Source organism: Phocoena sinus, chromosome 2, assembly GCF_008692025.1.
Source record: "Phocoena sinus isolate mPhoSin1 chromosome 2, mPhoSin1.pri, whole genome shotgun sequence".
NCBI lineage: Eukaryota > Metazoa > Chordata > Mammalia > Artiodactyla > Phocoenidae > Phocoena > Phocoena sinus.
This window is the reverse complement of record NC_045764.1, coordinates 6,471,823-6,495,782: the sequence shown is the minus strand read 5'-3', so window position 1 is coordinate 6,495,782 and position 23,960 is coordinate 6,471,823. Positions and strand designations below refer to the sequence as shown.

At 38.1% G+C, this 23,960-nt stretch overlaps 1 protein-coding gene and 1 long non-coding RNA gene across 4 annotated transcripts in view; one reads left to right on the top strand and one right to left on the bottom strand.

Annotated features, from left to right (window-relative positions):
* Nucleotides 1-3,233: 3,233 nt before the first annotated feature.
* The window catches only part of MINDY3 (MINDY lysine 48 deubiquitinase 3), a 95,207-nt gene continuing 74,480 nt past the window's right edge, over nt 3,234-23,960 (bottom strand). Inside the window, exons 12-15 of one of the 3 annotated variants that reach the window (XR_004348523.1) lie at nt 12,995-13,067; nt 7,640-10,392; nt 5,713-5,848; nt 3,234-4,176 (exon numbers count right to left, since the gene is read on the bottom strand). Coding sequence is in view for 2 of the 3 variants with exons in the window: in XM_032623198.1 (XP_032479089.1) it covers nt 4,027-4,176; nt 7,640-7,711; nt 10,305-10,392; nt 12,995-13,067 (383 nt within the window). In the remaining variant the exon portion in view is untranslated. The other 2 variants (XM_032623198.1, XM_032623199.1) reach the window with 2 other exon arrangements.
* LOC116749151 lies at nt 15,309-22,562 on the top strand. Its single transcript, XR_004348524.1, has 3 exons — nt 15,309-15,708; nt 18,220-18,326; nt 21,282-22,562. It is a non-coding gene; the product is annotated as an uncharacterized LOC116749151 (long non-coding RNA).

The window sequence follows — 23,960 nt, the reverse complement described above, 5'->3', positions numbered from 1 at the left end:
TATACTGATGTCTACTTCTCCCTTTAGGGCTGTTAATATTTGCTTTATATATTTAGGTGCTCCTGTGCTGTGTGTAATTTACATGTTTACATCCTCTTGTTGGATTGACTTATTTTATAATTACCTTTCGTCTCTTATTACAGTCTTTGTCTGGGAGCCAGTTTTACCTGATTCACGTTTAGTTACCCCAGGCTTTTTCTTGTTTTCCATTTATGCAGAGTATCATTTTACATCCCTTCACTTTTGAGTGTGTCCTTACAACTGGGTCTTGTTTTTTGTTTGTTTTTATACCTATTCAGCCATGATATGTATTCTGATTGGAGAACTTAGTCCATTTACATTTTAGGTAATTATTGATAGGTATGTACTTACTGCCATTTTGTTCATTGTTTTCTGGCTGTTTTGTAATTCTCGTTTTTTTTCTTCTTCTCTTGATCTCTTCATGTGTTGTGATGATCTTCTGTAGTGATATGCCTAGATTCCTTTCTTGTTATCTTTTGTGTATCTATTACAGGTTTTTGCTTTGTTGTTACCATGAGGTTTAAATTTATGTCTCTTTTACGATAATAACAACTTAAGTTTGAATGTACTCTTAACTCCAGTCTTTTTAATATCTGGAGAATTTAAAGCAATGTTTCCCTTTTCTTTTTTGGTGTTAATAATTTATTTCTCATTTTGTTAGGTGTTTTTATCCTTTTTTTATTAGTTTCCCCCCCTCCCCCCAGAGAACTAACTTCTGGTGTTACTGACGTTTTTCGTATTACATATCTGCTATTTCATGCGTTTCGTGTTTTATCTTTTATTCTCACAATTCAGTGTTTTTTAGTATATTCTGTTGTGTAACCATCACATCTATTCTAGAACATTCTCATCACCCCAAAAGAAACCCCTATACATTGGCAATCGTTTCCCAATTCTGTGCCTCCACTCTGTCCCCATCCTAGGCTCTTGTGACTGCTAATCCCTTTTCTGTCTCTATGGTTTGCCTATTCTGGACAGTTCACATAAATGGAATCATAATGTGTGGTCTTTTGCAACAGGCTTCTTTCTCTTAGCGTGTGTTCCAAGTTCATCCGTGTGGTTGCACACATCAGTAATTCTTCTTAATTTTCAAATAATTTGTCATTGTATGTATATAGTACATTTATTTATCCACCCAATGGTTAATGGACATTTAGGTCATTTCCATTTTTGGCTAGGATGAATAACACCACTATAAATATTTAAAGAAAAAATGTGTGTATATATGTTTTGCTTCTCTTGGGTGTATCCCTAGGAGTGGAAATGCTGGGTCATATGCTCACCCTTGATTTAACTTTCTGAAGAACTGCACTACTGTTTTTCTAAAGTGACTTCACTATTTTATATCCCCACCAACAATTTAAGATTTCCATTTCCTCCACATCTTTGCCAACACTCGTTACTATATAGCTTTCTGATTTTAGACATCCTAGGGTAGGTGAAGTTGTATCTCATGGTTTTTAGTTTGATTTCCCTAATGACTAATTTTGTTAAGCATGTTTTCATGTGTTTACTGGCCATTTGTGTATGATCTTTGGCGATATCTCTCTTCAAATCATTTGCCCATTTAAAAATATTTTTAATTTTATAAGATTTCTTTATATATTCTGGATACAAATTCCTTATGAGGTATGGTTTTCAAGTATTTTCTCCCATTCTGTGGGTTGTCAATCTCACCTTCTTGATGGTGTCCTTTGATAGACAAAGGTTTTAATTTTGATGAAGTTCAATTTATCTTTGCTGCTGCTGTTGTTTTTGGTACTCTAAGAAACCACCGTCTAACCCATTAGACGGATTTGATGATGAGGATTGTTTTTTCTTTTATAGTTTTAGCTCTTACAATTAGATCTCTGATCATTTTAAGTTAACTTTTACAGATGGTGTGTAAAGTCCAGATTTGTTTTGCATGTCAGTATCTCTTTTTATCTCATTATTTACTTTACTTTCAGTTTTGTTTTTGAGATGAAAGCTTATTTTTCTCATTTCCAAACTTTCTATTTTTCTACCATATTTATTTAAAGTTATACATTTCCCTCTAAGCACTGCTTTATTTACATTCCACAATTTTTACTATGTACTATTTTCATTATCATTCATTAAAAAAATGTTCTAATTCCCGGTGCAATTCCACTTTGACCCTTGGGTTATTCAGAAGTGTGCTGCTTAATTTCCAGACTTTTGGGGATTTTCTAAGTTTGTTTTATGGTCCAGCATATAGTCTGTTTTGGTAAGTGTCCCACTTGGACGTGAAAAGAAAAGGTATCTGCAGTTGTTTGTCTGATGTTGTGTTTGACAGTTGTCAGTTAGATCAAGCTAAGGTCCCAGTCATGCCAGTCATGTGAGTTAAGAAACCTACAGTTTCCCAGCTGGGCCTCCAGATTGAGAGGCAGATAAGCCATGCCCACTGTATTCTGCTCAAACTCCTGAGCCACAGGCTTTGTAAAATGATTATGTTGTGGAATTTTGGGATGGTTTGTTATGAAGCAACTGTAAGGAGAAATGACTACCCTGTAGGCTCAATGTTTGAGAAGAATCTATGCTTTTTCATAATCCTTATGGAATTTAGGACCAGAGTTAGAGATTAATTCTAGTATAATGTGTTTTACAGCCATTTGGTAATAGGCAAGATGTACCAAAAATACACCTTACAGCTGTAACCGTAGTAGCTAGTATCACACTCCTGAACACAGTGCTACCAAAAGTTGTTATATATAAAATTTTGTGCTTTTTTCCTATGCTAAAATCTAATCATTGTAATTGTTTGTTAATGTCTATAAAAATATAAATAAAACCCCCAAGAGACTTAGGAAATACATATTCAACTATACTGTTGAAGGTAAAGTTCAGTTCTAAAATTCCTAAGAGGATATCTTGTTGGCTTCTCAAGTGAAAGAAAGAAAGTATTTTCTGGCTATTCACATCTCAAATTGCTGGGCAACAAACCTATCAACATATAGTAAATCTCTCTCTCTCAGAAATGAACAGGATGGGGCTTCTGCAACTTTGTCCACTGATGCAGACAGCTGCCCGTCAGGTTCTGGTGCTCCTGGCTGTCTGACTTACAGAAGTCCTAGGTAAGCGTAAGGTTTGGTGTCCCTGTCGAGGGGTCGTGTGCATCCGGTAGGCGTCTGTTCTATGCTGTGCTCTCAGGGTTACTGGGCAGAATCATTTAAAAGTATTTATTTTGAGCCATGAATGTGAAAAATCAAGGATATGGTTGAAGAAAAAAAAGTGTTTATTTAGGCCATCCACTAGGATCATAATAAATAATGCAATATACTAATGTAATAACAGATGTTCTCATGCATTTATCACATTTAAAATATACAAGAAAGCTGGCTTACAGGGCTGTTGGGACAAATTTGGAGAAGTGTATTTGGCAATACAGTGAAAGCTGACAGTCTTAAGACTATCAGATTCCTTCACTCTATATGTCTGTGAATAAATGGTAATGCTCCCTTATAGCTTCTACTTTTTATAAACATGCCAGAGCTAAGCCAATTGTCAAAGGTCCAGGTTGACAATTTGTTATTTATCAATCAATGTTTCTAATGGAAACCAGATTTTAGAAAATAACAAAGATAAACTCTTGCGTTTCAGTGTCGAGGCTGATATGCTGCATGCCAGAATCCTTTAAGCAAACTGTGCCTGAATGAAATAAAACCCCAAAGTTGAAGTTTATAAATAGTAACTCTGATACTCAATATAAAAATGTTATAATACGATGCTTGATAAATGACCAAATTATCTGACTGCAACAGTGATAAACCTTGATTACAGCTTAGTTTTGCTAGTAAATTTCACATAAAGAGTTTAAATAGGGTAACCTTTAACTTAAACCTTTAAAACAAATAACTTAAACATCTCTTAAACACTGAAAATGTGTTTTCAATTGTTATTTACAGTTAATCAATGATACCAGTGTATAGCTTAATTGAGCCAATCGCCAGTCTTTCATCCCTCTTTCGACATCTGCTATTACAATCTTATAAATACTTCGGCAAATCAGTTTAGTGAAGGAGACCGATCTGTGGTCCAGAGTAATTCAATGTATGGCCATTTGGTTTGGAGACAGCGTTTAATAGGAGTGTCATCTGTCTGTAGCATGGGATCTTCAAAACCCATAACAACTGCGGTTCCTTCCACATACATTACCTGTTGAACAAAATAAAGCCACCAAGGTCAATCAATCAATATTCTTAGCAGAGTCTTCTGAGGGATACAGAACTTTTCATAGGCTAGCAAACAGGGCACTGTGTACTGTTTCATATGGAACTTTATATCTAGTTTTATTTTGATAGAAATTATAAGCTAGAATATCTGCTTCCTGATTAATGTGAAAATAAATCTGGAAATGAGATAGTGAAACAATTTTAACTACTAGCTGAATTCAGATTGTAAGATCATGATTTATAAGAAGTGTATGCAAATCCCAAGAACATACTATTTCTGAAAAAGGAAAAATCATTCTTCCAGTAGTATATTTTCTTTATATAACAACATTTACTTAGCTCCTATTGCTTTAATATGGAGGCACTCAGCTATATATTCTGAGAAGGACTTTATTTTCTTCTTTCAGTCTAAATGTTGAATTTCCAGAGCTGCAAGCAAACTGGATGTTTGTCAATGAAATTTTGTATTATTGTACTAAATACTTCTGAAATACTATTCATGAATATACTTTGTTCTGCATGAAAAATCATGGAGAAAAAAAATTAAAGGACGTCAGGTCAGAAACAAAAATCTCTATATGTAATGGCAATGACTATTAAAAAGATACACTGGCAGGTGGATAGATATCAGAAAAGTTTTATTTTGATTTCTTTAAACAACTTCTAGAAGTCATTTGTGAAGTAACATACTAGCTAAAGCCCTACCTCATTATAAGCGCCCACTGTATACATTAAAGCATTCAGTCATGAATTTCGCTTTGTACCAAGAGAAATTCTAACTGCATAATTTAAAAGGAACAGATACAGACGACTGCCCTCTTCCAAAGTATGTGTAATGATTTTTACACTCAGTGGCTGATACACATGATTGTAATTACGTTCTTCCAAGATAAAAGCTATGAACTATTTGACCAAGGAGCCAAGAGAAACAACCTGATTAGCCTTAAGTTGGAGTCTCCTTAAAATACATAAACTATGGGAATATTTTCTATTACTAGGCCAGATAACTTGGTTTCATAAATCTCTTTTTAGGAGGCTCTAAAGACATACTTTAATGTGAAACAAATACTTTTACTTTTTTGCATCTGTACTTTGGTTGCTGTAGTACTTTCTAGTTTTGATGGAATAAATTTACTATTAGAACAGTTAAGTCATGCTTTTCAGCTCTCCAAAGCAAAACTTTTCTCTGAAAATCCCTTGCTCATGGTGTTAGAGCAGACCTGCTTGGGAGGAGTACCCCGACCTACCTGTGTGGCCTCCCTGGCGGGTCACATTCCCTTCCACTTGGCCAGCCTTCTGTTGTCTGTTTCCTCAGATATTTTTAGTAGTACCTTACTCTGCGGTCTACCAGATTTCTAGCTCCTGAGTAACTTTATGGTATACCTCTGCAACTTAATGGCATACATGCTTCGTGTAAAGAGTGCTTACATACTACTGTCATGTTAATAGTTCATCTTTGATTTCTGACCTCTTTGTTAGTATGTCAGACGCTTGTCATGAGCACGACTTGAAAACTTACTATATACAGGTAGCGTGGTCAAGCAGACCAAGGACACGACTGGGAATCAGGAACTCAGTTCCAATCCCTGCTCTGCCAGTGACTTGCTGTGTGACCCTGGGTGAGTCACTTAATCTCCCTGTCTCAGAGGCCTCATCTGTAAAATATGGATAATATTTGACTGACCTACCTTGCAGGGATTGTATAGGCAAGTAACTAAGTAGTGACTATAAAGTACCTTCTATGACAAGGCTACATAAAACTTCAAAATCTAGAGGAAGCACTCATTTACACATATTAGAACAGAGCATACAAGTTGGCTTACTGACAATTTATATTTTGCTATAGATATCAGTAAATCATTTTACTATGAAAAAGATCTTCAAACCTAATGTAATAAAAGTTCTAATTTATATTGTTATGAAAATACATTTTAGTCACAGGTTTAGATTTGCTCTAACTGAAATTATGCATCTAATATACATTATGATCTATTTTCTCTAGCCATCCTCAATTTAGATACATCTGAAACCAGCATGGGTATTTCAAATTAAAAAGGCATGTTAACCACCAAATGTAAAATAGCTAGTGGGAAGCAGCCGCACAGGGAGATCAGCTCGGTGCTCTGTGACCACCTACAGGGGTGGGATAGCGAGGGTGGGAGGGAGACGCAAGAGGGAGGAGATATGGGGATATATGTATATGTATAGCTGGTTCACTTTGTTATACAGCAGAAACTAACACACCGTTGTAAAGCAATTATACTCTAATACAGATGTTAATCATTTAAGGTATTAAAAACGGAACCACTTGCTTCAGGACAATGGGGCCAGTTGCTGGCACTGGAAGAAGACACCCCCTACCGCAGTATTTCAAGACACTGGAGGCCATTCATGAGGGAAGTAAATAGGGGTTCAGCACCAACTGTCTCTATGGCACCTTCCAACTCAAAAGCCAGTGGGAGCTCCCAACTGTGAGGGGTGAGTCTGTTGACGCTGCCGGGAATCGCCCTGCTCTCTGAAACACAGCGTGCTCAATTATCACCCTTTCTGTCATCATTTGTTCAAGTCTTCCTTTACTCCTTTAGTACAGTTTTATAGTTTATTATTTTATTTGTATAAATACTTGGTTTTTTGGTTTGGTTTCTGCTTTCTGAGATTTAAAAGTTATAGTAAAATAAACTTCTGTATTCCCACACACACACACACACACACACACACACACACACAAAAGGCACGTTAGGCTTTACACCTTCTAATATTAGCTATAGCTACTGTGACTGTTACTGGCATAAATGCAGACATAGGAGCTATATCTTAGGTGTAGGCAAAGCTCATTAATCAAAGAGGGTGAATGGGCGAGACCAAAGTTTTGATTTAAAGCTGGTGCGTATATCTGGATGTGAAGCACTGATGTGCCTTTGTCTGTGGAGCAAAGCACAGTGGGTGAGCCGTGGGCTCTAAGGGGGGCGCCCTCGGCTCCCGTCGCAGCTCCGCCGTTTCCCGGCTGCCTGACGGCGGCAGGCTGCTTACCTCTCCCATGTGGCACTTTCCTCCACTGTAAAAGGGGGATATACCGGCAATACTTACTTCCTGGGATGGTGTTAAACTTCAGGTAAAACAAAGTGCTTAAGCCAATTCCAGGTAAATGCTCAATAAATGCTAGGTGTTATGGACGTTAATTTAAATCCTTTAAAATATTTTTCTAAATCAAGAATCTCACTCTTACCCCTTCTTTCTCCATTTAAACGGATCAGTAGCTTTCAGCACACTAAACTTGATTTAGTAACATCTACAACACCCAAGGTCTAAAATATGCTCTGATAGTAAAGAGACTCCTAGAATAATCTCCTTCCTTAGGTGGCAAGTTTATGGGAATCAAACATTGTTATATACTCCTGTATTTTATCAAGCCAGGTGAAGACAGATTACAACGTGAGTTATCATACCTTTTCATTGTAATTTGATTGCTTCAGTCCATTGTAGTGGTAGACAGTAAAAGACTCTGGACCACTGGAACCCTGTTATAAACAAAGAACAATTAAAACTAAATCTTTATATCAGGCAATTTCTAATTAGCAATTGAAATTAAAATGGAAGTTTCTTAATTCCACATCCTTTGATTACGGAATCATCTGACAAAGCAAGACACTTAGACTTATGCAGTTAACTACCATAAAACCTAAAAGCTGAAATTTGCTTCTGGGGAAGAGACTGGAAATTGGGAGAGTGCTGATTTTTATTATAAGCTCTTCTACAGTTTATATTTTTAAATAAGTGCATGTATTACTGTAATTTTTTTAAAAAGGGACACAGTTCTAAAATGCAAAAGAATTTCCTAAAATGTATCTCTGCTTTTTTTCTGCTTATAATTTGTTCCTCTCAATAAATAAATACAGAAAGGCAGTGATACCACTTTCACTCAGATTCCAAACATATGCACCAATACTTCCAATTCGGTCCGCAGTACCAAACTGGGGCTTTCCATCCCCACAAATATCTTCTGAATATTGTGAACCTTAACTGTGAAAAGGAAACATAGTGCTGAGAGATTTAAACAACAAACATTCAATAGAGAAAGGAAACTGAATAAATCAGTAGACTTAACTTCCAGAGAAAGTGATCATGTCATTTCCCACTGTTCTTTGGTTCTCAGTTCGCTAAAGCTCAAGTTCACCTCCCTAAACGTAGCCTTGAAGGCCGTTAACGGTGGGGCCCCTGCAGGTGCCTGACTCCCAGTGATTCGCTTTAGTGCCTACGGCTGAGTGTCCCCGTGCCCATCCCCCTTAAGGATCTTCCTGGTCATATCTGATTGTGACAAAAGTTGGGCCAGTGTCCCTCCTTGGAATTTTTTCCAGTTGGAAGCAAGAGAAGGCGCTCCTTTCCAACGAGAAGGGATGAGCTGGGGATGAGACTCCTTCCAGCCCCAGAGGCTCCCGGCACCACCTTCCAGGTGCTGCTTCCTCTGTCCTCCCGTCGCTCTGAGCTACTCCTCCCAATTCCTATCATCTTTCTGGCCCACGTCAGGCAGTTCAGGCTGGGATTTGCAACCAAGAAGCCTAAACTACAGGACCTAACCTACCCTTCCAGTCTTCTCTCCAGCCACTCACCTTCCTGAATTCTGTTTGAGACAAGCATATTCTTCAACTTCCCATGAAGAGACCTTTGGTTGTTGGCTCTTTGCACATTTGTGATTTTTTAAAGTCTTTTCTCATTTTTCAAGATCTGGTTCAAATCTTACTTTGTAAAGTTTGCCTTAAATACACTATTTGGATTCCTTATTACTTTGGGATCTTTCTAACAATTGTCTCAATTAATTTGTGAATCATATACTACTTTGCATTATCTTTTCAGTTGTTACATTTTTAACTGTTTTCAACTTTTCGGGTCTAAAATCTAAGCTCATAATTTTTTGTATCCCCTTCAAATGCTTCACAAAACAGAAAACTCTAGAATTTATTCAATCATCTTAATTGTATACATGAGTCAGTGCAGTTAGTCACTTAGATAATTTGGCTGTTGATTTTCAGAGTTAGTTAATATACTTTAACCTACAAAATAAATATTTTACTACAATTGAATACAATTTACATATCTCCAGTTCTAGTAACTAACAACTGATATAAGATAAATAGCAACGAAAGGTAGTGTAAAACAGTGCTTAAAGTACTTTGTCTCTTTGCTTGGATAACCTACACTGGATCCTGAATTGGCCTCGTGCTAGCAGTATGACGTTAAACCATTTTCTTAAGTTCCCTAATCCTCTGTTTCCTCATTGACAAAAATGGGGGAAAAATAATACCTAATTTGTAGGGCACACGGTGCCTGGGTACATAGTACATGCTCAATAAATGGTAGCTGCGCCTGCTAGTCTTACCATAAACCATGCTGGTATCTGATGAAATGATCACAATACACCTGGCTAAATAATCTGGGTGGGTGGTAAAACCCTGCACTCGGATAGGAAGACAAGCCAGGTGTAGGCTGTAGAATTAGCCAATGACACAGACATAACTTGAGCATACTGAGACGGGTATAGATAGATCCTTTTAACTCAGCTCCTGTCACAGCCAGTGGAAGGCATGTCCCAGCATGAAGCAGCACAGCTCCACTCCAGTAAAAGGCTTTCCTTTTACTCAACTAAAATTCTCCTCGAACTTAGCACTGGTAGCAGTTCGCACTACATGAGGCTCCTTTACCTTCTTTGCTAGTGTTTAGAAAGTCCTAAAAAGATAGATACATACCAATCAATTAACAACAGTTACCCGAGAGAAGGAAAACAGGGGTGGGAGTGGTTTAAGAGAATCTTTCTCTTTTTACTCCACAAACTTCTGAATTTGAATCTTCCTTTAGAAAAACAATATCAATGTGTCTATATTGGTGTATATACTCTCTTCCACCACCCCTGTCCCCCAGAGTTTTGTGTTGCTGTATTGGAACACACAACTCTTCTATCCTCTCTGTTGGGAAAGTATTTACATGATAATAGTGCTTTATTAGTCTAATATCTGCATGTGAGAACATTTTTAACTAGTAGAAAAAAATGCTGAAACAATCATAATATGATCCTCCCAACAGAACAAAACAATAAATATATTTCTTCAGCTATGTTACCTGATCAGGAAAAAATTCTTGAAGAAATGGACCCAATAATATGATTCCTAATCCTTCTGGATCTAATTTATTCTTCATGAGATTTATACTGTGGGGAGAGAAAAAAGAAAACCAGTGGATACCAATGGAAAAAAAAGCTTATTTTTCTTCTTTCATGGTTAAATTACTATAACACATTTGACTGCCAAAAATCCTGACAGCTGTTCTTTTTAAACCCTTAATGACAAATACACAGGATGACATCTAATTTGCCAAAACTTGGTTATTTTTAAACCAGAGTAATCTGTTACTATTTAGAATTTAAATTATGATGATGACTTTGGAATATTGTTCCTTATTAGGTAAAGTAACTTAAAAACCCAGGCTTGTAAAAACAGGCTTTTAACCTCCCAAAGGCACATTCTCTTTGCTTCATGGCTATGCCTGTATTTAACTATCAAAAGAGGCATTTAACTTAAAATAAACTTTTTTTTTTTTTTTAAGCCCAAAGAGAAACAGAAACAGCATCAAAAGCAGTGGTACATCAGATAAACAGAAACATCTCCGAAAAAGCTTACTTTCAAGAACCAAATGAGGTGGAGGCTTAAAATTCTTACAGTGTAAACTGAAGGTCAAAAAAGGTAAGATAATTCTCAAAGAGCTGAAGTATAGGTGTAACGATCAGGTGTAGCCGAGGCTGCTGACAGGTATTATGCGTGACTAGAGAGGAGGCGGAGAAAAGTGGACTGCAGTTTGAAGAGAGTTTTAAAAATGAAAATGGTCTTTTCAGAAAATTTTCATTCTCCATGTTATCTTTCAAACTATAAATGTCAGGTTAAATACAACTTAGGATACAGTTGACCCTTGAATAACATGGGTTTGAACTGCACAGGTCCACGTATATGTGGATTTTTTTTCAATAAATACATACATGTACCATAAATAAATTCTCTTCCTTATGATTTTCCTAATAACATTTTCTCTTCTTTAGCTTACTTTAAGAATACAGTAATATAATATATGTAACATGCAAAATATGTGTTAATAGACTGTTTATGTTACGGGTAAGGTTTCCAGTTAACAGTAGGCTATTAGTAAAGTTTTGGGGGAGTCAAAAGTTACACACGGATTTTCATCTGTGCGGGGGTCAGTGCCCCTAACCCCTGTGTTCTTCAAGGGTCAACTGTACAACATGCAAAGGATATGACACTTTAATGGGTCTGAGTAATGCCAGGAGGTTATGACATGAAACAGAGAAAGGCAAGGTCATATTATATTTAATATAATTTACCAGTCCTTGATAATAAGGCCCCGTTAATGGGCCATCACATATTATAAATGTGACTAGACCAAAGGACCGAATAAATAACTCAGTGCAATCTTTCAGCTACTTCTAGAAAAACGATTTGACTCTACTGTGCTAACTTTAAGATTCAGGGTATGTTATGTATTCTGATGAAACAAGGAAAATTAAGTAGATGACGTATAGGCATCTACGTAAGACTCTGAAACAAAAAACCAACTTTGCCTTTTTCCTCCTTCCCATCTAAAGAATTGTTAGTAACCAAAATTACCTCAGTTCAATTCCCTTTTGCGTATCAGAGCAATGTAAACAAGGTCTCCACTTGGAAATCAGTTAAGAAATACGGTAGTTACTATTATCTTATTTATTGGACTAGTTCAACTGTCTCTGAATTTCTCCTCTTTAAGTTGGAATCAACAATTATGTCTACTAAGTAAGGGTCACATCACAGCGCTAGGTACTGACATTGAGACATATTAATTCAGATGTGATTGGTTTGCAAATGTTTATATGTATTTCATACTTCCGAAGAAAATACACCCTAACTATCTAAAAACAGAACAGGATCAAGTTCTAAAAACTGTGTACCAATATGTTTTATGCTGCTTTTGCTGAATCCTTTAAGCTAAAGTTTGTTCATTGTCAGATACATTTTCAGAAGGGGAAAAAAACAAAACAAGACAACTGTGCAGAAGAAGGAAAACTTAGTGTAGATCAAATGTGATTTTTAAATCACCCATATTTGATTAATATATTATATATTTGATTACCATATTTGATCAAAAGATCTATCCACTTAACCAGAGAGAGATTTTCCCATGGATAATAAAGATCCCAAATTTATGGAAGAAGTTATAGATGTAATAATGTACATTATTAACGAAGACAACGACTGGTATTAATGTTAGGCAATACTGAAAATTATATTCTGTAACATACTGGGGCCACTTGCAAAGGCTTCAGATCATTTAGAATGTTCAGGGTCTTTATAAGACTGAATGTCAAAGGCCTGCTGGTTATTTAAGCGGGACGACTAGCAATACAGACATTCTACATAACTGTCACTACTTTCGCTGAAGGTGCTAAAGACATGCACAAAATTTCAAAATATGGAAGAAGTTTCACAGTGAGAAAAATAAGGAAAAAGGCATTTACATTTTTAGGACCCTTTTTAAAAAACTAGACCATAAGTGCAGAGTGGAAAAGGAAGCTCATTTTAAGTAAGTCAAGTCTCTGCTATAATACTGATTGGTCTGACTGCTTCCTAAATTGTTGCTTAATATCAAGTGCTATGCTTCATATATGCATAAACGCTTAGATTTTTTTTAAAAAGGCAATAATGTGTGTATAACGTTTTACATTTAACAGAATCAAGAGTTGGTTAAGTAATACTTCGTATGTAGCTTACTATTCAGGATCTGAAACAAGGTCCAATGCTTTCATCACATCTTCTAGGAGTGAATCAGGTATGAATCCATTATCTGGAAAAGAATTACAGAAGCAATTTGGATTAAGTTTACTTCAAGAAATGCTATTATTGCTGCTCAGCCAGACGCCAGTGAAGAATCACATAAGAGGGATACAAAGAATTAAGAAACAGCATGTTAAGTTTGTTGTGGGCACAATATTATTATTAGGTACTCTCTTAGTTTTCTTGGGCACATAGGTGAAGATTTATTTTCAAGGTTAGTTTTCTAATACAAAAATGAACCACACGACTTCTCCCTGAGAACTGCAAGGAAACCTGAAAGCCAAGTTACTTCTTAAACAGGCTTACAAATTTAAATGAGGCAAGTTTTTTCCTACTTAGGTTTTTAGCAGTCATCCAATTAAAATAAACCTTTACCAGTAAATTCTTTTTGTCGCAATGTTATTTTAGCTTCTTGCAAGAATGTTCATGAACCACCGTTATTTAGATCTCTGACAATATACGATCAAGAAAAGATATCTCTCGACTTAAATCAACAGACCTGATTTAAATAAAAGCCATAGATTTAATAGCGAAAAAAATTCAAAGTTGGCACGCAGAGTAGAATCAAATGTTGATGCAGAGTAGTTTATGGAAAATGGGCTCGATGAGGAAATAGCATTGTAAATGGCCCAAACTCAGATGATGCAATAGGACGTGATACACACAAAAAGCTTGTAGGGCAGTTTGAAACCACAGTACTTATAAACAAGCAACTTGATTCCCTTAAATGTACAATGCCTGACTTCCTCTACCCATTTATTCTTTCCTGAAGACTGTCTCGGCTTTAAATCAACTTCCAACACAATAACCTTTTCAGGGATTAGGATAATTAAGGAAAGAAAAAAAAAACAAACCTTGTCCTTCCTGGAGGACAAGATGCCCAAAAGCCCTGCTTCTATAATCAAACTATAGAAGAAAGTGCAGTTGCTCTTTCTGCACATAGTGTGTGCTCTATCGGCAAGGAAATAAAGAACTTAAGATTTTTTAAAGTCTTTTCTTAAACCTCATAAGCACATGCTTACCCATGTGAAGACAGACTGGCTTTGACAAAAAGGCTAAGAATCATTTAGGATACTTAAAAATTATCCTAAATATAATTTTAGAAAGTGAACATTTAGAATAATTCCAGTTTGTCAGGTTACCAATAATTGAAGGTATAGAGAATAAAAAAACTTGTTTGAAGGCACCTGTGAAAAACATTCAAGCTTTGTAAGCCTCAGTTGATGAGTCTGAAAGGCAGAAAATTACTCCTTTTGCTTAGTTAGGTCACAGCTAAAAGCTTAGCATTTCCAAATGTAAAACAGGCTTTATGTGGCTACTGGCGGCCGGCAACAGTTATCCGGATAGGTTTCCATGTTTACGGGCTGTCATGTATATCCACTTGACAGCAGCAGTGTGTATTACAATATTCTTCTGAAGCACTGAATGGCAGGCAGCCTTATCTCTTCTTACTGTAACCCGAGACTCAGCTCCCATCCCCAGAAAGGGCTAATGGGCTGTATACGGACACAAACAACAACTAGGAAAACGACACAATGACCTCCTTAACTCAAAGGTGATTAACCTCAAGCTTAAACATTCCACCACGTTTCTAAGGGGCCTAAGAGATTTACAACGTGTAAACACGGACATTCTGGAGTACAGCAATGACTACACCAAGCCAGTGACTCTAGTTTTTGTACACACAGTATTTTATAACTGGAGACTGCAGAATCATTTTTTTCAATACCTCAAAGACTTTTAATACACCCAAGATTAGAAGAGGAGAGATTTGGAATTACTTTTTAAAACACTAATTTTGAAATTACTTTATTCTTTAATAATCATACCTGTCAAGACAAATTCTTTAGAAAAAGCAGCCTTAAGTCTAAGCAGATCGAAACTCACTCCATCTAGTATTTGGTCAGCTGGTTCCTCAGAGAATATGGAAACAGAGACACAATGATAAGAAGACCTCAATACCAACAGCAGAGGAAATCTGAGCGTACAATTTGTTGATTGCTCAAGCCGACCTAAGAAGCACCAAAGGAAAAAGCAGAACTTGAATGCATCGGTAATTTAACCACATGAATATAAAATGGCCTTGTACAGGCTTTCAAGCTCAGAAGAACGGGGAGGATGGGCGGGGAGGGCAAGGGGGCAGTGCCCGCGGTTGTGACGGTACGCAGCTACGGTGCCAACATTCACATACAGTTAAGTTGTGTTTAAGACATTTGAAAAGGAGGAAAAAAAGCTGTTCGTTTATAAATTTAAAAAAGAGGGGTTTCTTTGTTTCTTTAAAACCCAGTAAACAGACGGCAAGAAGCGCCCAGCTCCTAGAGCTCGGAAGAGGAACTGTGCGCAGAGCAGCGCTGGGTAGGGGCACAACGGTGAAGTGAGCTAGCAATTTGCTGGGTAGGAGGATCAGTTCAGAATGGTGAAGAAGTCGAGCTGGCCTCGAAGGAGAAGGAAGGACCCATCATGATTCCCATTTGGAAAGATGGTGCGGAGCTTGGCAGGCCTCCTAGCAGAGGCACCAGCTGAAGGGAGAGCTGCAGGAGACAGCAGGTGTCAGGAAGCCACAGCGGGACAAGAAACAGCGGACAAGAAACAGCGTGAGAGGAGATGGGGACCCAGCACTGGGGACCGTTAATGTTTTCAAACCCCTGTAGGTGAGAAAAAGTACAGTTTCTTAGGAACAGAGGAGACAAGATCAAGTTGAGAATTTAAGTGCTGTTGGTTTTAGTAAAAAATTAACAAATTATTTTATTTTTACTCAATGTTGTATCATACTTTACCTAGCTATTATTATTGACGCTTTAATAACATGTCCCTACAATTTAATAGAACTCTTAGTGAAGAAAAGTATGTTGGCTTTTGCCCAGAGGCAAGGTTAGGGCATCTTCGTAGTCACGCTTGCCCTGGTCTCCTGGCTTGTGTCTCCCTGCTGCTTCGCGCCTCTGGCCCCGTCAACAGAGGCCATGGACAGCAGGGATGCCATGACCCGGGGGCCGAGCACGGTGCTTAACACAAGCAGCTGCTCAATAACATGTGTTACGTTCAATTATTCAAGCTAATCCTAATTTCAGATTTAAACAAACTGCTCTGTTCAGGCACCATGGTCCAACCAAAAACAGCTCTGTGAATTGTACCTAGGAAGTTTACAAAGAAACGAGTAGCTGCTTTACGGCCTGTCCCGCAGAACCACTTCAATTTGTGATGGGAAAGTTGCAAACCAAACTAAACAAGGTGCACAGGATAAAGAAAAAACTATGGCTGGGGCAGCAGGAAACAGTGATGAGAATGGTACAGCAAGGTGAATGGAAGTGACGGAAGGGATGCAAAGGTAGAGAGAAGACGACGTGATTTAAAAGGAAGAGAAAAGACAGAATTAAACAAAAGACAATTTCTAGATAATGTCTAAGGATGGGTGTATACTAAACTATCTACAACAAGTAAAATTATTCTTAAAGATGAAAAAAATGTACCACACTGAAATCATTCAGACAAAAGATGCTATCAATATATTTTAGCAACCTACAAAGAATACGAGGGCTCTTTAAAATTAAAATATATATCCCTTGTCCAAAGAGGGTTGATGAAGTCTACAACGGGGGGGGGGGGGGTGGGGTGGGGTGGGGAGAAAGAATAAGAGGGAGAGAGAGAGAAGAAAACAAAACAAACCCCATTACGGGTGATGCTAAAAATTTCAAATACCATCTGTGTAGAATTCAGTTCTTTGGCGTGGCGATTACTGAATAAGCTCTATGCTACACGGTTTTGGAATTTTTTCTTTTTTAAACAACAGTATGGTCAACTTTTTGAGTACCTGAATAATGATGTAAAGTAGATACAAAGGCCATCTTACAGCTGAGGAAACTGCGGTTAAGGAACTTGCCCAACATCACACAGCTGAGTTTACAGAGGTGGGATTTAAATCCAGGTTGTCTGATACCCACTGGAATGCTTTTAGCATTTTAGAAAGCCATTTTCTGATACCTGGAGGCATTCCAAAATTCCTCTCTTGTCCAGTATCTTTGATCACATTGATCAATTTACCTCTGTCCCTACTCTTTTGTTTTTAAAAATTACTATAAAATATGTATCTGAATACAAACCAAATATCCAAACTTTCCCCCACAAAAGAGATGTAAAAAACAAAATGAAACAAAACATAAAAACAACGCCACCTCCCAACCCAAATCCCCAGGAAACAAAACTATGGACTTTCTCTAAAGCCCATATGTAACACTTTATATAGGACCAGTACCTGATTGTCTTTAGGATCTGAGCACACACACTAGTGTTCATTTCCGTTTGTGAATTTGGGATTCTTCATTAAAGGGACCATGTAATTAGAGATGGTATGTCAAGGTCCTGCTTGAAATTAAAAGGAGAGGCTAAACAGCTAAAAATATATTTTTGAACTTATTTTATATGTATGCTTGGCGTCAAAATAATTATTGAGCTCCTTAGATCCTAAAGACTCTGAAGTAGAGACTAACTGCTCAGTGGGAATGACAGTCAATATCATATCCTTATTCCAATAAATTAAAAATAGTTAAAAGTAGACAAAGAGGTTAAAACACAGCTCTTTATGACCTCAGCCTTTTAAAAAGGTACTGGTAGTGGAGAGAGGGGGAAAGATTGCTTGACCTTCTGGAAGAACACCTCGAATCTGGTCTCAGTTCTCACAACTAGGCATGCAGCTCTGAAGAAGTGACCTAAACCCTCACAAGGTTGGTTTTTCTTAAGAACAAAATGGTGCTGGTCATCCCTGCTTATCTCCTAGGTTTATGGTAAGGTTTTTAATGAGACCACGCAGGTAAACTGCTTTATAAACTGTGATGCTTCATGCAAAGGCCAGCCATCATGATAATTACTATTTTTAGACAGGTCCTCAGTTACTAATGGTCTTTTGAAACCTAAACCTGATTTTTAAGTCACCTGTTTAGAACAGTGAACATACAGTCTCACGGAGGCAATGCCGTAAATGGTGATTAGCCCGCAACTGCATGTAATTCACAAGATGCTGAAAGCAGGAGCTAACAGTGCTGATTACAGGTCTACCTACCTGACAGGCACGTGCAGACACCCGGGGTGGGAGCGAGGCTGAGGTGGGGAGGGTGAGACAGACACCAGAGTACTCACGGGTACCAGAACTTGGATTCTCTTCTCGTTAGCTTCCCTCTAGGTCAGTTTTTCTACAAATACTCTAAAGAGGGTGACAAACGGCAACTGTCACCACACCAGCCTCTGCTAAACGGAAACTGGAACTACCCAGAAACTTGTAAGTACTGTTAATATAGTAAGTGTTCTGAGAAAGCCAGATCTGTTCAGATCCTGAAATAAAAGTGTGCTATGTTGGGGGGAGGGGGGATCAAATCAGTAAATTAGCTGATTAGTTTGTGACTAAAAATGAAGAATTTTCTATTTTTAAGCTTTCAGCTTCCTAGAGTGGACTGTCAATAGCTAAACCATAAACAGGGATATTCAAATGAGAAAGTGGAGTTTATTTTCTATGTAAGTCATAGGCAGAAAGAGATAGCTTTTCTAAGATGACCGAACAAGTTTTGTTTGCTTCTTAACAATTCAGATTATAGTCCTGCTAAGTTGTCACACATAAAACCATATAGATGAAAACTAATTTATTTAATCAATAATTTTCTCTCTCTAGTAAAAACACAGCAAATTTATTTTCATATGTATTTCTCAGGACTCAATTCTGAAAAACTGCCACTGATCATACACATTGTTTTAATATTGCCAATAAGATAATTTCCCTTGTAATTTAGTAGACAGAATGGAGCCTGCTACCTCATTAATGATTTTAAAAAATTGAAATTGCAAAAAGCAAACAAATCTACTACTTGTGACTATAAGATACTAAAGTTTAGTTTTGGTATCTTTATTCCTGACGGAATTGTTTCAAACTGGCCTTCTAGATAACATCAGGCTCTTCAAGTCCACGTCTCCTACGGCTGTGAACACTCCTTCTTGCTTTCAAGGCGTTTCTCTATGCCTTTGTTCCTTCACAGCTATTATCTCCTAAGATATTCTGATACTCTCCTTGTACATTTCCTTTCTCAAGAAACTCATTCACTTCCAATTTCAGTTTCAGTTCTAAAATTCTCACTAAAGAAACTAATGCAGAGGGATCCAAAACGCCAGATTACAGAAAAGCCATACGTCTGGTCTGAGAATGGTCTGTAGTGGTCACACTGGGGTAAGAGTATGCTTGATATCTTGGACAAGCATTTCAAATCAAAATTAAGCAGCACTATAAAGACCTGACTGGAAACTCCGGAAAGACACCCAGTTTATCCATGCCACCTTACATACTTCATCCTATAATGTATTCCACTCTAGAAGGAATCCTCCTCTCATACAGTAATTACTATCAATATGGGTAGAAACATGTCACCTAACGTATCTTGAAACAGAGCAGGCATTTACATATGTATGTGTATACCACTTCACGACCACTCTGCCCTGGGATATGAGGTACAGAAAAGGCAGACATCTAGAAGCAGGGTGAGAGATGGCAGGGGAAAAAAACCTAATACTTTAAATAAATCCTTAAGAGGAGGGTATGCCACAGGAAATCGCTTGACTCATTCTCTGAAATATATTTCTTTAAAATATAAATCCAAGCCTTGACCGTTAATCTCCTTGATTATTCCAATAACCATCACTTCTCTTTAGTACATGCTACATAATTATTTTTCTTGTGTCCTGTCTTTCCATTCAAGTCAAACACTTTGCTGGCTATTCCTGGTATATTTCTATCTTCTACCTCGTGTTCATAGGTATCATTTTCTCTTCTTTGTGCTTCCATTTGCCAACATGATCGTACGTCCTCAGGTCTCCACGATAGCTCTCTAGCTAATCTCAGTTCACTTTGATCACATTTCTTTTAATCTTATGTTATTTGTATCAATCTTATTTTCATTTTAACTTGCTACCGTTTCCAAAAACTGTACTTGATTAAGTTTGATCCTAACTCAAAATATATTAAAAGCATTTAGGAATAGAAATGATTTATTTCCTATCTTTTCCATCAGAGGATTCATATTGGTAAGAGAATGACTGTATTTGTCACCCTCTATGACATAGTTCAATGTGCTACATATCCCGTTCTTTTTTCTTTCTTTTTTTTTTTTTTGCGGTACGTGGGCCTCTCACTGCTGTGGGCCCCGCCTCCCCCCGTTGCAGAGCGCAGGCTCCGGAGGCGCAGGCCCAGCGGCCATGGCTCACGGGCCCAGCCGCTCCGCGCCATGTGGGATCCTCCCGGACGGGGGCACGAACCCATGTCCCCTGCATCGGCAGGCGAACTCTCAACCTCTGCGCCACCAGGGAAGCCCAATGTGCTACATATCCCAATGATTCCAGCTGAATGTTAACTTACTATAAGACGAATTTCATTCAGTGGTGGGAAGATATAAAGGAGTAAATTACTTCTAAAGACTTGGAATGAAATGTTATTGGAAGTTTAAAAGATTATTAATTCCAAGAAGAAAGCAACACTTATTTTTCTTAAGTTAGGGAAAAGGCATAGTGGAAGAAGCTAACTGAAGGTCAACTCACCAATACCAGCACCAATTAACCTGAGGTGTAGAGAGAGAGGAACTCACATTTATGAAGTACCTACTATGTGTTAAGGACTGGGCAGGTGATTTCTACAATGCTATTCATTTAATCTTCATAATGACTCTCAAGAAACAGGTGGTTATTATCATCTGATATATAAGAAAACAGATTTATAGACTGAAAAGTAACTAAAGTTATATGGTTACTAAGATTCTTAGAATTTCTATGACTGAAATTTTTAGAGATGGAAAGAGTAGATCTCCAAGAGTTAAAAATTTCAAGACAGAAGAAAGTGTATTTATAAAGATAACTGAGTCCATTCAGGAGTTGATAAGGATTAACCCAACAACCTAGGTTCCTTCCTGGTAATTTACAATGGAACATTAGGCATGGCTCGGTTTTAAAGTTATACTGGAAAAGTCAGTGAGTTAGCTGTCATACTTTAGTCATAACCATTATCGAAGTACATAAATGCAAAGATGATTAAAATAACCTAGCTAACAATGACAGAGTTGACGCTGCAGTGACATATATGTGAACTTTTAAGACAACCTTTGTTAGTGCGGTAGAGAAGCTAAGCTCAGGCTCAAAAGAGAATCCTAAAGATGATTTTTCTTATCCTTCTTCTGTATTTTCTTCTGGCACAATTACACAGAAATATTCTGGGGAGTGACATCAGCAAGATGGAGGGCTAGGAGACCCCAACTCATGCCTCCCACACAGGAAGCCAACAAAAACAATAAACAGCACAAACTGAAGAAAACCCCCCAGGGAAAGTACTGGGCTACAAGGAAGCAGCAAAAAGCCCTGCGGAGCTCCAAAATAAATCAAGGATAGCTGCACAGGACAGTACGGGAAGTGTACTACCCGAGTCAAGCCATAACCTCGTCAAGAGCAGCCTGGCACCAGGAGGGATGGCCTCAGAGGAAGGTCACCACACGGGGAAAAGGAGAACCCCTGCAGGCCTCTCCGCTGGAGACATGTGCAGCCTTTGCTGCAGTGGTCTCCTACCAACATTGCTCCCAGCTGATGGAGCTGACCACAGTGCTTCCCAGCCCCTGCATCTACTCCCAGAGGCTAGAGTTGTCCCTCAGGAGACCTGCCCTCAGGGACCCCAGTCTCTGCTGTACCCTGCTCTCTGGAATGAGGTGCGCCTCAGCACCTCACCATATACAGGACTGGAGCTCTGGGCCTCATCCTTGGTTTCAGGGTAGTGGCTTTGTCCCACCATTACCAGCACAGTGTCTGCTGCCCTGGGCCCCGCCTACTGGATACCAGGTTATAGCTCTGACCCATCATCCTCAAGGATGCTACCATCACTGAGCCCTGCCCCACCGCCCCGAGGTTGAGGCGCTGACACATCAGTGCTGAGACTGGGCAGCACTGCCCTGAGCCCACTGCTGAAGCTCAGCTTTAACAGATCAGCACTGCAGTTGTGTTGCTGCTACTGCCTTGTGACGGCCGCGTGGGGCCAAAAGTGAGACTCCGACCCACCATCCCCAGTCTATGCTGCTACTGCAGCCTGGGCCCAAGCCACCACCACAGCTTGTCATCCCAGGGCCTGTGCCACTGTCACACACCCCCACACCCGTAACCACTATGGGGAGCCCCTGAAACTCAGGTCCCAGGTCCACGGAAGAGCTGTACGTATGTATACCGCAGACATCAGTGCCATACCTGCAGCAAGTGCACCTGTACCTCAGGACTACTGTGGTAGTTCTGTACGCACCGGATCCTAGGACCCTGGCTCTGTTACCCTGAATGAATAGCCAAAATGATCTTGAGAAAAAAAGAACAAAGCTGGAGGTAGCACACCTCCTGACTTCAAACTATATTACCAAACTATAGTAATCAAAACGGTATGGTATTGACCTAAAAACAGTCACACAGATCAAAGGAACAAAACAGAGAGCCCAGAGATAAACGTACACTTAAATGGTCAATTAATTTACAACACAGGAGCCATGATATACAATGGAGAAAGGCCAGTCTCTTCAATAAGTGGTACTGGGCAAACTGGACCACTGTCTTACACCACACACAAAATTTGATCTATTTTGAGTTAAGACTTGAATGTAAGACCAGAAACATTAAAATTCTTATTATGTAGCAAACATAGGTGGTAAGCTCCATGACATCACTCTTGGCAATGATTTTTTGGATTTAACACCAAAAGTGGGGGAGTAGGTGAAATGAGTGAGTCATGGGGATGTAAGGTACAGCATGGTGATTACAGTTTATAATACTGTACTGCTTATTTGAAAGTCTCTAAGAGAACAAATTTTAAAAGTTCTCATCACATACATAAAAAATTTGTAATTATGTATAGTGATCAATGTTAATAGGCCTACTGAGGTGATCACTTTGAAATACATAGAAATATAAAATCATTATGTTGTGCACATGAAAGTAATATAATATTAAACATCAGTTACACCTTAAAAAAATAAAAATCCTGTGGTGGTGGTGTGTAAATCACTTTGAACTCTACCGTACAGGCTAAGAGACAAGGGTTAAAAATAACTACATCTACAATATTATGTTAATGGATACACAATATAAAGAGATGTATACTGGGACATCAAAATAAATTATGGAGGTCACGTAAATGCATTGAACTTTCTTATGTAACTGAAGTTAAGTTGTTGTTAGCTTAAAATAGTTATAAGACTAAGATGTGTTACAAAAGCCTCATGATAAAGAGCAAAAACCTATAATAGACGAACCATAAAGAGAAGAGAATCAAAGCATACTACTATAAAAGAAATCAAGTCACAAAGAAACCAACAGAAGAAGAATGAAACTACAGAACTACAAAACAATTAACAAAGTGGCAATAGTAAGTCCTTACCTATCAACATTTACTGTAAATGTAAATGGTTTTATTTCTCCAATCAAAAGACACAGAGTGGCTGAATGGGTAAAAGAACAAAACCCAACTCTATGTGAGTCTATAAAGACTCACTTAAGCTTCAAGGACATGGATAGGCTGAAAGTGATGAGACGAAAAAGATATTGCATACAAATGGAAAACAAAAGAGAACCGGGGTAGCCATCCTTATGTCAGACGAAATACCTTCTAATCAGAAACTGTAACTGTAACTGTTGTCTTGTTACAGTCAGACAAACTGTAACAAGAGACAAAGAAGGTCATTATGATAAAGGGATGAATATATCAGGAGGATATAACAACTATAAACATACACGTACCATATATTGTAGCTCCTAAATGTACTAAATAATTATTAACAAATCTGAAGGGAGAACAGAGAGCAATGAAATAAAGTAGGGGACTTCAGTACCCCACATTCAACAACAGTTTGATCATGCAGAC